General features: G+C 53.7%; 5 protein-coding genes across 5 annotated transcripts; 2 read left to right on the top strand and 3 right to left on the bottom strand.

Annotated features, from left to right (window-relative positions):
• Window positions 1-1,372: 1,372 nt before the first annotated feature.
• Window positions 1,373-3,703, top strand: J4E87_003117 (uncharacterized protein; the record flags this gene model as incomplete). Its single annotated transcript, XM_049374750.1, is given in 3 exon segments — window positions 1,373-1,381; window positions 1,395-2,284; window positions 2,335-3,703. 3 exon segments carry the CDS (start codon window positions 1,373-1,375, stop codon window positions 3,701-3,703), a joined length of 2,268 nt encoding a protein of 755 aa, XP_049235741.1.
• A 360-nt stretch (window positions 3,704-4,063) lies between these two features.
• On the bottom strand, window positions 4,064-4,936 carry J4E87_003118 (uncharacterized protein; the record flags this gene model as incomplete). Its single annotated transcript, XM_049374751.1, has 1 exon — window positions 4,064-4,936. The coding sequence occupies one exon, from the start codon at window positions 4,934-4,936 to the stop codon at window positions 4,064-4,066; it is 873 nt and encodes a 290-aa protein (XP_049235742.1).
• Window positions 4,937-5,314: 378 nt separating this feature from the next.
• J4E87_003119 (uncharacterized protein) lies at window positions 5,315-7,799 on the bottom strand (the record flags this gene model as incomplete). The annotated part of the gene is made up of 2 exons (XM_049374752.1): window positions 5,315-7,043; window positions 7,090-7,799. The coding sequence occupies 2 exons, from the start codon at window positions 7,797-7,799 to the stop codon at window positions 5,315-5,317; spliced, it is 2,439 nt and encodes an 812-aa protein (XP_049235743.1).
• Window positions 7,800-8,145: 346 nt separating this feature from the next.
• Window positions 8,146-9,474, top strand: J4E87_003120 (uncharacterized protein; the record flags this gene model as incomplete). The annotated part of the gene is made up of 1 exon (XM_049374753.1): window positions 8,146-9,474. One exon carries the CDS (start codon window positions 8,146-8,148, stop codon window positions 9,472-9,474), a length of 1,329 nt encoding a protein of 442 aa, XP_049235744.1.
• A 451-nt stretch (window positions 9,475-9,925) lies between these two features.
• On the bottom strand, window positions 9,926-11,667 carry J4E87_003121 (uncharacterized protein; the record flags this gene model as incomplete). The annotated part of the gene is made up of 3 exons (XM_049374754.1): window positions 9,926-10,473; window positions 10,639-11,493; window positions 11,664-11,667. The coding sequence occupies 3 exons, from the start codon at window positions 11,665-11,667 to the stop codon at window positions 9,926-9,928; spliced, it is 1,407 nt and encodes a 468-aa protein (XP_049235745.1).
• Between the last annotated feature and the right edge of the window lie 162 nt (window positions 11,668-11,829).

The following is an 11,829-nucleotide window of genomic DNA, read 5'->3' on the forward strand; positions in this document are numbered from 1 at the left end:
TTGAAAGGAGTTTCGGCGCGACTGTATGGCATTTTTGTTTATCAGTTGCATGATACCCGGTATGGCAACGACGTTATGAGTCAGCTACACGCCACCATTTCATGGGCAAGGCCAGTATCTATCTGGTAGCTTGAAATAGATTCCCATAACACAGGCGATTATCTACATGGACAATTGCGTTGCTTCTTTCCTTTTTTGTATGAGTCAGTAGGGTGTAAGTCTGACATGTGAAAGAGGCGCCAGCTGTAAGCCGGTCGGTCCCTGTGCGAATGGCCACGACTGACTGTGTCACACCCATATTCTTTTTGAGGGTGCATTGTCTTATGCATAGAGCCTCGTGGACTCACAAGATCGAAGATGGCGGTCAAAACAGGTAGGGATGGCTGCCCCACGTCTGCAGCTCTCTCCAGATCTGCCGTCTGCAGCGCGGGATCGCGATTTCGGACGAGCAACTATTCGCGGCGCTACACGGCCTTTCTAAACTAATGCTGCGTGCCCACAGTTCACAACTAAGGGCTTTTGGGAGTTGAGCACAGCAACAGGTCAGAGGACTCTCGGCCTTTGCTACCAGCTACATATAAGACACATGATCCATGGCTGCATGTGCAGTAGTCTGCCAACACTGGACCTGCAGGTACAGGTAGAAGATGCGTGTCGTATCAGCGTCGGTTGATGACTACTGCCGACGCGACACCCTCGCCGGCTTTGTTTAGTTGATCCTTGCCGATGACGATGTACCATGCGCATGTCCCCACGCTCCCTAGCATGCGCTGCACGCATCGAATACTTCAAAGGCGTCAATGCCGACCCTTCTCGCGCTCGTTTCGTCGTCCGGCGACAACATTGCACAAGTATTGAAGCGGCAAGCCTGTGACGCACCTTCCGCGACTTGCGCGACCGAGGCGCATGACCACCCGCAGTTGACCATCTCCGGCCACCCTACACCGCGTCTTCTCGAAAAGCACTATTACTAGGCTACAGACCCCCTCGACCGCGACAGACTCTCTGGAAACCGACTTTCCTACTTCGACACCACCGCAAGCTGCCTTCACGACCACTCGATCTACCGATCCTCCTACCACCGGCTAAGCCAGGCTTCGTAGGATTCGCGCATGGCGTGTACCGGCGCTCGATGTCATTGCTGTCTGACACCATCTTTACAGGCGGCAGTACGCGACTGCACGTAAGAGGAGGACAAGATGGGCAGAAATCCATAAGGAAGAGCAAAAGCCATGGCGGCTTCCTCGGACCCCTGGTGCAGCTGGCCAGGAATCCGTTGGGGACTCTGGGCGATCCAGCAGGCGACTACCATGTTCCTGAATTAGCCGTGGATGCTGCGGAAGCAAATCGTAGGCAGGTCCTGTACCTGCACATGAAAGACGTGGGTTCCTCAGATTGGTCGTGCCCTTTCACATGCTGACGAGATCGCCACGCAGGCCGAGACATACGACCAATGGAAAGCCGCCGCGACCGAGCTCGATATCTTAGAAGGAAACGAAGCCTGGAAAGAAGAGGATGACACTCCGGAATACAATGTGGATCTGGTTGCTGCCCGGCTGAAAGAGCTGGACGATGCTCGCATGAGCTGCGACGTGAAGAGGATGCTGTTCCTGATCAGGACCACCCTCACACGCGGACTGGGCGACATGGGCGACCTGCGTCTGTACAAGCACTCGCACATTGGAACCAAGCGTCTGATCGAGAGGTACATCGAGTCGGCCCAGCAAACTATGGCCGCTTTGCTGGACGTCTCAGAGAAACAGGGAGATCAGTGTCCTATCGAGCCGCGGCGACTAGTCGACCAATTGCTTCAAACACGCCAATCATTCGGTAGGAGCGCATTGTTACTCTCAGGCGGTGGGACCTTTGGCATGAACCACATCGGCGTCGTCAAGGGTCTTTGGGACGCTCGTCTTCTTCCACGCATCATATCGGGAGCCTCTGCAGGAAGCATCGTCAGCGCTGTTCTATGCGCAAAGACTGATGCAGAGATCCCGGAGGTTATGCACCAATTTTGCTTTGGAGACTTGAACGTATTTGAAAGCCCGGATCACCCAGAAAGCATGATCAACAAAGCAATGCGCTTGATGAAGTCCGGAGCTCTCTTTGACATTGCACATCTCATGAGAGTTATGCGTGATCTGCTCGGCGATTTGACCTTTCAAGAAGCATACAACCGGACTCGACGTATCTTGAACATTCCTGTTTCGACTTCGTCGCTCTACGAATTGCCCAGGCTCTTGAATTACATCACAGCGCCGAACGTGATGATCTGGTCTGCAGTGTAAGTTCACGAAACCAAGGAACCATTATGGCTATGCTAACGCTACGTAGATGCACTTCTTGCTCAGTTCCGCTCGTCTACAAGAAGGCATCTCTGCTGGCCAAGGACCCGAAGACCGGCCTGGAAGTACCTTGGGATCCAAATCCTGACGCGACATGGATCGATGGCTCAGTAGACAACGACCTACCGATGACTCGGTTGGCCGAGATGTTCAACGTGAATCACTTCATTGTCTCGCAGGTCAACCCGCACGTTGTTCCCTTTCTCGCGAAAGAGGAGGAGATTGTCGCTGCGGAAGCGCAAGACGCCGTCACTGGTCCCGGTTGGATGAGTCTCTCAGCTAGTCTTTGCAAGGGTGAGGTAATGCACCGCCTCCAACAGCTAGCGGACACTGGATTCCTCCCAAACCTTGTCACAAAAGGACGTTCGGTGCTCAGCCAGCGATACTCAGGCGACATCAACATCTTCCCCAAAATCAACTACGCGGACTTCCCTAGAGTCTTGAGCAACCCCACGCCCGAGTTCATGGTCGGATGCATGCTGACTGGACAGCGAGCTACATGGCCAAAGCTCTCGCGGATACAAAATCATGTCGCTATCGAGCTCGCGTTGGACGACACGATCCAAAAGCTCAAGGGACGGCTCGTCTTTACACCACAGCAAGACGTCAATATCAGGCGGACCAGCTCTCAGGATAATGATCTCGCTCAAAGAAAGCGAGCGAAATCGACGCATAAGATGACGCGCTTCGAGCTCAGGACGGAGCCCCCCAGCCCTGTGCTGCGGAAGTCTGCACCCACCAGTCCTCTCTTGTCCCGCGCAGCCTTGAGAGCGTCCTCACAACCGCTTTCCGTCGCGAAGCAAGCTCACAGCGCAAACAATGCAAGGCGCCAGTGGACCGAGACCATCCAACTCGATCCCATGTCGTCCACGAACGACACGTCTGACCACGACTACTTTGCCGACCCCGAGTCAGACACTACAGACAGGCTCTCTTCACCCTCGCCTTCTACATCACCCACCTTCACCGGTCCCACCCTCTGGCCTTCAACTCCTCAAGCCACGATGCAAGCTACCCCACAGCCCACGCTACAGCCCATGCCACAGCCAACTCAAAGTCCGCTCAGTCGTCGTACCAACACGCTGTTCAATCTCACCATGACCTCGGCCGCAAGATCCTCCTCCAATCCAAACGTACCAAGCTCACCAGAACTGCGATACAAGCGCCTATTTCATCCTCCAGGGCCCGCTACGCCCGATGTCAGTGTAGGCCCACCGATACTGGATGTAGAGCCCATCAACACAACACGTTCTCCGTCTGCCAGCAGACCTGGTAGCCGTCGCGGCAGTGCATCGGGCCTGCCAATTGACCCGTCAGGGACTAGGGGCATGCTGCTAAGGAAGAAGAGTTACATGTAGCGTGGATCGCTGAGCTTGATATCTTTTTCGCGATTACCCTTCTTATACATAGTCTTTCACATTCTGTTCATCCTTTTGCCATCTTCACACACCTTTTCTTTTGTTCAACCAGCATGGAAGGCGAACCAAGATAGGTCGCCACACGATTCGAGAGAGTAGACTGGAATAGCAACAGCAACAGCACACAAGAGTAGTGATACCCCTTCCGTGTACCGTATCTCTATGAATATACATAAGAAGTAGCAGAGACCAGACCATATAGATGATGATATAAATACACAATACAAATCCAACATTACTCGTCGTCATCATCATTACCTCCATCCCTCACCCATTCATTACCCACCCATCTCAAATCATTCATTCATTCGTTGACCCCTCTGTCTCCCTAAAAACCTGCTTAACCTCCTTCCCCCTCCACCGCTCAAATAACTCATATCCAAACACCAACACAATCGGCAAACTCACTATTATCGCTGTTACCCGGCGCGACGCGGGTTTATATTTGGGTGGTAGCCTGATGTCTGGTGTGGGCTCGATGAGGCGTGTGGGGTGTTGGCGGTGCGGTGGAGATGGAGGTGCTTGTTGGTTGGAGGGACGAATGGTGGTTGGGTAGGGGTTTGGCGGTATGTGGCGGGTGGAGGTTGTGGGTTTGGAGAAGCGTGGGTATGGGTTTGGAGGAGGTGGTGGGGAGACGGGCGATGGCGCTTTTGTGGGGTGTGAGGGGAGGGGGATTGTTGTTGGGCGTGGAGTGGTGGGAGCTGTAGTCGGTTTTGGAGGAGGAGGCTTCGTGGATGCTGATACTGCTGGTTTCGATGTCGGTTCTTGGGTCTGGGGTTGTGGCGCCGCTGTCTTCTTGTCCGTACTCGACGCTTGTTTCTCCACGACCTTCGCAGCCTGAGCCTTCTTCAACGTCCCTTTCGCTTGTACTTCCTCTAATATCTTGCTTGTGAAGGGCGTGACGGGCGTGGGTTGTTCGGGCGCAATTGGCGACTGAGGCGCCGCGGCAGGAGTAGCAGCAGGAGCAAGCGTCTTTGCGCTTTTCACAACCGTCTTCTTCTCTTTCTTGACTTCCACGGGTTTCGCCTTTCCAGCAGGCTTCGCAGCCACCTTCTTTACGGCCGCCTTGCTCGCTTCGACCGCTGGTATTGCCCCCGCATCCTCGGCTACGACTTTCTTCGGGCGTCCGCGTTTCTTAACCGCTGGGGCTTCGCTTGGTGGTGGTGATGCCATTGTCGCTGTTCAATTGGCGTGCAGACAGCATGCGCAACGTGTCTGAGGTCGTAGGGAGGGCGAAATGGGCGTTGCGACACAGCGACTAGGGCGGGCGCAATTCGAGGGGTGAAGCGGGAAATTTTGGGCGAGTATGATTTAGGCGGACGGAGATGAGATGCGATGCAGGGATGCGCGCGCATCCAACGGTTCGTAGCGTGTCTGGGGGACAGACGTGACTTTGCTGCATGGCGACTAGTTTGCATGAGGGTAGACAGGCACTCCATGTGTACTTCATTTCATTCATTCAGATATCTACGTTACAGCATTTACAAACTCCATGACACGTATTGTACCGGCAATTCCATCCAACACCAGTAACGCCTTATCGTACCGTAACTACTTCTGCGCTTCTTCCCTCTTCACTCTGAAGAAGGCCAGCTTGGCGAAACGTCCTAATTGACCCCAGTAGTGCCGACCAGCAGAGTGGTCCATGATCCTCTCTAGTAATCTCACGACCGCCATCCTGACATCCTGTCGAGGATGAAACAAGCCTAGACTAAGATAGAAGAGACCAGCATCTGGGATCACACAGAGCAGCTGCAGAATGGTGTCGTACTGAAGCTGCGAATTCGCCTTGCGCTCAGAGTCATTTGCGATGGAAAGTGACTGGGCCATGGACGACAAATCACTCGAAGAGGCATTCGCGCTCTCATTAGGTGGTGAGCCCGCTTCTTCCACACACCGCGCAAGTGCAAGATATATACCCGCGGATTGATCGTGTGTAAGTTTCAAGCATCGCAGCTTGTCGTGCTGGTGGCCAATATCAAGACCGCGCACTGGTCTCTTTTTCCAATGTCTCGCGAGATCTTGGACGCAACTGTAGTAACTTCTTGTGTTGCGCCAGCCCTCGATACGGTGTACATTTGCAGCGAGCTCGCGTAGCTTGTGGTTCTCGTCTGGCCAGACGTAGCCATGGCCAGAGACACCATATGCGCCAACGTCGGTCTCATGGGAGCCAATGTACAATGCCGAAGCGCCATAGACCGTCTCTTCGAAAGCGGCCGCGATGCGAGTGAACTTGAGTACCCACGAACGCCACTTCGCTCGGATAGCATTCTCGCCGTGACGGTTGGCGATGCTCTCGAGAAGTCTGTCCATAAATTGGGTGTCGCCGGTTGGGTCAACGCCGCCACCCTTGCCGTCAAAGGCGGGTGGTGCACCTGGCCCATTTAGTGGTAGGCCCTGTTGCTGGAAGAACATTGACCCCTCTGTGGGTGACGCCGTTTCAATGCGATTGCTGATCTTCATGCGACCAGTCGGTAGATCGCAAAGCAGATCCCACCACTCTGGCTTGTACGAGAATGCAGGGTTGGTGACCCCAGCAATGAAGCCAGGTACCTTCAGCAGATCATCTACTTTAGTAAGATCGGTGTATGGGAACGCATGGCGAACGAAGCCACGGAGAATGCCACCAGAGGCCAGAGCACATGCTGCCAGTACAGCTTCGGCGACTTCGCCTGAGGGGCGATTATGTCCGATGAAGATGATGCGCTTCTGTGTGAGGAGGGCGTTGACGAGGACGATGATGGGGTGAGTGAATGCGCCGCTCGTAGTCAGATGTGGGTGTAAAGCGAAGGGCTGCGGTTGCGCCGCATGAGGCGCGGAGAAGGTTTGTATGAGCTTGATCAAGGAGAAGTCGCCCACAGTCTCTGGACTCAAAGCGGTGGGTATCTTGACAGGAACGGGTATGCCGTTGTAGTTGATCTTGGACTCGAACTCGTGCGTGTCTCGTGGGACAGTGTACGTCTTCTTGCGCGACTGAGGGTCTGAAGAGGTTTCGACGGAGTCTCTCGCAGCGTCGAGCTTCTTCCGCTGCCGGACCATGAGCTCAAACTTCTCCACAAACATGTCTTTGGCATCACTGGCGCCAAGCACGAAGTTCTCCAGGGGTGAGAGCCTCGGGAGGAGTGAGAGGTCCATGGCATTGAGGGCGTTGTATAGAGATTCGAGGGTTTCCAGGACAGGTGCCCTGAAGTATTCCTCGAGAGCCAGCAGTAACAGGGGCTTGTATATGTGCAGAAAGGGATGGCGCGTGCATATAGCCATGGCTTTGACGATGGCACCTCTACATAGTGTTAGTCTTGCCAAGTTCATGGGTATGTCATTCCTACCTCTTCACTGTATTGTCCTGCTTGGTGTTGACCAGGTTCAAGACATAGACCAACGGGGGCCCGTCAGGGTCTGGCTCCCCTTCGCTTTCGGTGTCGTCGTCTCCGTCATCGTATTCGTCGTCTTGCTCTTCAGTGCCGGCAGTCGCATCGTCGTCGCCGTCGTCTTCCAGGCCCTCTTTCCGCCGCCGTCTCCTCCTCCTGCGCTCTCTCCGTGCTTCGCGCTCCTCCTCTTCGGCTGTGGTGTCCTTGTGCAGGAAGAAGATGGTCCAGTCTTGACTGCGCACGTGGGCCTGATCGGGCAACATGAGCTCTGCTAGCATAGTCTCGTCTCCACTGATAGCCGCCGGGTACTGGTGCTCCATGATGGAGCCGCGGTCAATGTCGAACGAGGCGACCAGGATGTACTCGACATGGTTCTCAACTGCATCGGCGGGATACTGCGAGCGCAACTTGGCGGTTCCTCTGGGAATGGCGGCCATGGAGGACTGATACGACTCGTCGTGCGAGGACTGGATCGAGTCGTCTTCGTCGCCCTCGCGGAGCATGGGGGGTTGCGGGGAGCGAGCTTTCGGATGGTGGCCATTGCGGGTAGAGGGCGATCGCGAGGGAGGGAACGAGGAGAAGGAGGGCTGGCGCTGCAGGGACACAGGCTGAGCGGCATTGGGCCCGCTTGGCCGCTGTGCGATTACTTCAGCCATGAGTGTCTCCATCTTCTTCTGTACGGGCACCTGGCGACTCGGATGCTACATTATAGATCGACGGCGCTAGGGGAGCCTAATGTAACCGTCCCGAAACAACATGACGCGCTGTAGCAGGCGGTGATGGGGGATTGATCCAGCAGGCCGTGGATCTGGAGGCGTGAATGGCTACCGCATAGTATCCGGAGCTGTGACTATGCGTGTGACCCGCTATGCTGCCCGCAGAGAGTGAACGAACCCTGCATGCCTACGCCAATTATCCATGTCAGCTTATCGATAGGCTCGTTGCTAGGCCATCCCATTGACAACACCAAACAACGCGACGACCAGCGACATCACCAAAACGAATATACGCACCATGGTATGCTGGACCCTTGTGGACTATACGAATGCGACTAACAAAGACATGCAGTCTACAACACCAACGCCCTACAAGCCCTCGCCCCTCTCCTTCAACAGCCCGCGCCAGTCGCCCTTCCGCAGACCAGGCTCCATCAGGGAGAGCTCACCGTCTACCTTGCGACCATCGACGCCGAACAGTTCGCCTCTAAAGCCCAAAGAGACTCCGACATCCCCTGCGCAAACCCCCAACCGTCTGTCCATCGGGGGCAACCCATCGCAAAACCCGCCATCCTGGCTGAACACACGGGGGACGACGGGCACCCCAGAAGCGCCCAATTCGCCTTCTCGAAATCTTTCACCTGGACGCAATGTTTCGCCAACGCGGAATGTTTCCTCGTCTTCGCAGATGACGGTGCGACCTCTGAGTACTTCATCCATCGCAGCCAAGTTTGAGGCTGCCGGGAGGGACGACGCACCACCGCCTCTGTTTAGCAGGAAGAAGTCACCACCTGTCGAGAATACCGAGCCAATTGAGAGCCTCAAGCCAACCGAGATTCATACTTCAATTGAGGAGCCTAAGCCGGCCGAGACATACAAGCCAGTCGAGACGTTTAAGCCAGTCGAAACCTACAAACCAGTCGAAACCTTCAAGCCAGTCGAAATCTTCAAGCCAGTCGAAACCTACAAGCCAGTTGAAACCTACAAACCAGTCGAAACCTTCAAGCCAGTCGAAACCTACAAACCCGTCGAGACCTACAAGCCAGCAGAGCGCACAGCACGACCAGCACCCATGCAACGAATGGCCTCTTCAGACGCCCTCTCCAAACTGCCCCCACCCCTCCTCCACAGCATGCGCGAATCCTTCAGCGTCATGGACCGCGACGACGACGGCCACGTCAACTCCGCCGACGTCGCAGACATGCTCTCCCAACTCGGTCTCTCAGCCACCCCCTCCCAACTCTCCACCTACTTCAACGGCGCGCAATCCATCAACCTAGCCACCTACCTGACAACGCTATCCGACCTCCTGGGCAACCTCTCCCACCAGAACGAACTGACCGCTGCGTTCGAAGCCTTCGATGATAATGACGATGGGCAGATTGATTTGGCAGAGTTGAAGGATGCTTTGTTGCATACTGCGCCTGAGGCCGGGGAGAGGAAGTTGACGGAGAGGGAGATTGATATGGCTATTGAGGGGTTTAGTGGACGGAGGGCTTTCGCTAAGGGAGGGAAGAGTTTGGGTAATAGGACCGAGGTGTTTAGATGGCAGGAGTTTATGTCTAGTCTTACGGGTGGAAATGGCAATAGCGGTGAGAATGGCGAGGGGGCTGCTGCGCCGGCGTAGATATATCCATGGGAGGCAAGTACAATTGGGTTCTGGTTTTGAGTTGGGATTTTGGCTTTATGCGCAGTCAAGTGCGGTTTTATGTATACCAATGATTATTTGATTTATGCACGAGCAGCGCATGTTATTCAGTATATATATGTCTACGATTTGTGTCCACTTTGAGGTTATATTACCTCTTCTGCTAGAACGGTAGTATTCTCGAGCTCAATGCATGTTCATGAAAGAAGAGTTTATTACTCAGCTACTGGTGACCTCGATTCAAATGTAGACCAGGTGCTCAACTCCCAAAGACTCATAGTAGTCGGACTGCGGACTCTATCAATCGACCTCTCCCAAGGTCCGCGGCAGCAAACAAAGCAATCGCTTTTGAACGAGCTTAATTCTCGCTGTGGCCCAGCAGCCACGCTCAGATCTTTTGAAGATCGAAATCCATTTCCTCCACTCCGTTCTACGTGAAACCACCGCTTTTGGCCTTATTGTCCACTTCTTCCTCACCCGCCACAGTCCTGTAAAAACACCTGCGGGTCTCTCTCGTCTCGATTTCATTTTCCGTGAACTCCAGGTCAACCCGCCCTTTTGAAGTTAGACACCTGTCTCTTCGAAGTTTGATGTAGCGCTCTATGTCTTCTGACAGCTTATGATCAGTGTCTGGGTCATGCACAGGTTGACGTTTTGACGTGCGGTCAATGCAGTGGATGATCGCATCGACGATGACGGTAGGTGAGATGTTTGTTGTTATCCCGATGGGGAGAGACGATGGTATTTTGCGTATGTTGCCGGCCTCTTTGAGCTCTCTTATCTCCTTGGCTGTGAGAACATCGCGGGGAGGTGGCCTTGTTTCCATGTCTGAACCCCATGTCTGCCATCCGGGTGCGGTGCAGTCTGCGGTAAACAAGTAACTTTTTTGGTTTCTCGTGTTTGGCTTGAAAATGTCAAGGGAGTGAGTAGAGCCGTCTGTTCCGGCAAGATTGGTATAGTTATAATAACCGACGCAGGCTGGGTTGAGATGTTAGACATTGCTTTGTATGTATTTCAAGTGGATCTAAGACCCAGAAGTCCTCATCAGTCAAAACTTACTCAAAGTGTCACTGAGATTTACCTGTTTTCTTTCGAAAGTTCGTGCATTTGCTCTGCCATGCCAGCCCTCGAACCACACCGTACCTTCAACCAAGTCGATATGCAATGTTCCGACATCGCATTTGGAGAAAGGATTTGTACGGAAACATGTCATGTACAGATGAGATGGCCATGGTGAAGAGTTGTGTGAGCTCTTTGCGAGTTTGTGTGGCTTCGGCTGCTCGACTTCCTCTGTCGCTTTGCGTTTGAGGCCAATCTCCTTGTTGACAGTTGGCGAGAAGAGATCGGGGTTCTCCTTTGGAAGCTTGAGCGTGATCGTAGGCTTGATTGGAGGCTTGACGGGGCGGGTTTCCGTTGTCGATATGATGCTAAGACCAGACGCTGGAGGCTGAACGATGCGTTTCGGCATGGGGTCGGTGCTCACTGTCTGGATTCTGCCGATCGACATTTCGGGTGGCACACCTTCCACGACTCTGCAGCCTGTCGATGCCTCAGGCATTGTCTGCGTGAAGGCACATGCAGTCATGCTACCCATTCTGGAGCTTTCTAAGCCTTGGAATGTCCAGTCTACGACTCCGCCATGCTCGCCTTCGAAGGTTATCCTGAGAGCTCCATCGTTCTTGAATAGTCGTAGACTCAGTCCTACGGCGCTTGTCTCGGGGGGACCTGATTCCAGTATTGCGACGGTCTCGTCATCGATTTCGTCCACGCCATCTTCGAAATCTTCCTCATTCAGTACATATACCTTTGGCTTCCTGTTGGGGCGTTCGTGAAGAAAAGTCAATGTGCCTGACTGTAGGTCATATATGTAGAGCGCTAGTCCAACAAACTTGACAGGGAAGGCTCTCATCTTCGTAGTTTTCTCGTATCTGTGAATGCAATGGCGGAAGCTTGATTGTTGGAAGTTTGGGGATAGACAGGTCAGAAACTTTGATGAGTCTGTCTCGAATTGCAAAAGTAGCGACTATGTTGTCAATAAGTGAGAAGACGAGAGGAAGACTCAGACATAAGTAGAAGAGGCAGAGGCTCCGCTGTCATTTAGATCTCTCTCACCTGAAGGGCGAAATTCGTCTCTCATCGTGAACCAGTCTCTTACCTGTTCACCTCACTCATGACTAGGGCGCGAGGTGAAGGTGCTCGAAGAATTGGCTACGATACCGGCCTGGACATGATGTTACTCTAGGATGCTGTGTCAGCCATCTCGCGATTGAGATGAGTTCTGGATAGGAACAAACATTCCTATCTCCACCTGAACTCGTAAAATGGAAATCACGG

Source organism: Alternaria ethzedia (assembly GCF_023757985.1).
Source record: "Alternaria ethzedia strain BMP 0044 chromosome Unknown scaffold_5, whole genome shotgun sequence".
Classification (NCBI taxonomy): Eukaryota; Fungi; Ascomycota; class Dothideomycetes; order Pleosporales; family Pleosporaceae; genus Alternaria; species Alternaria ethzedia.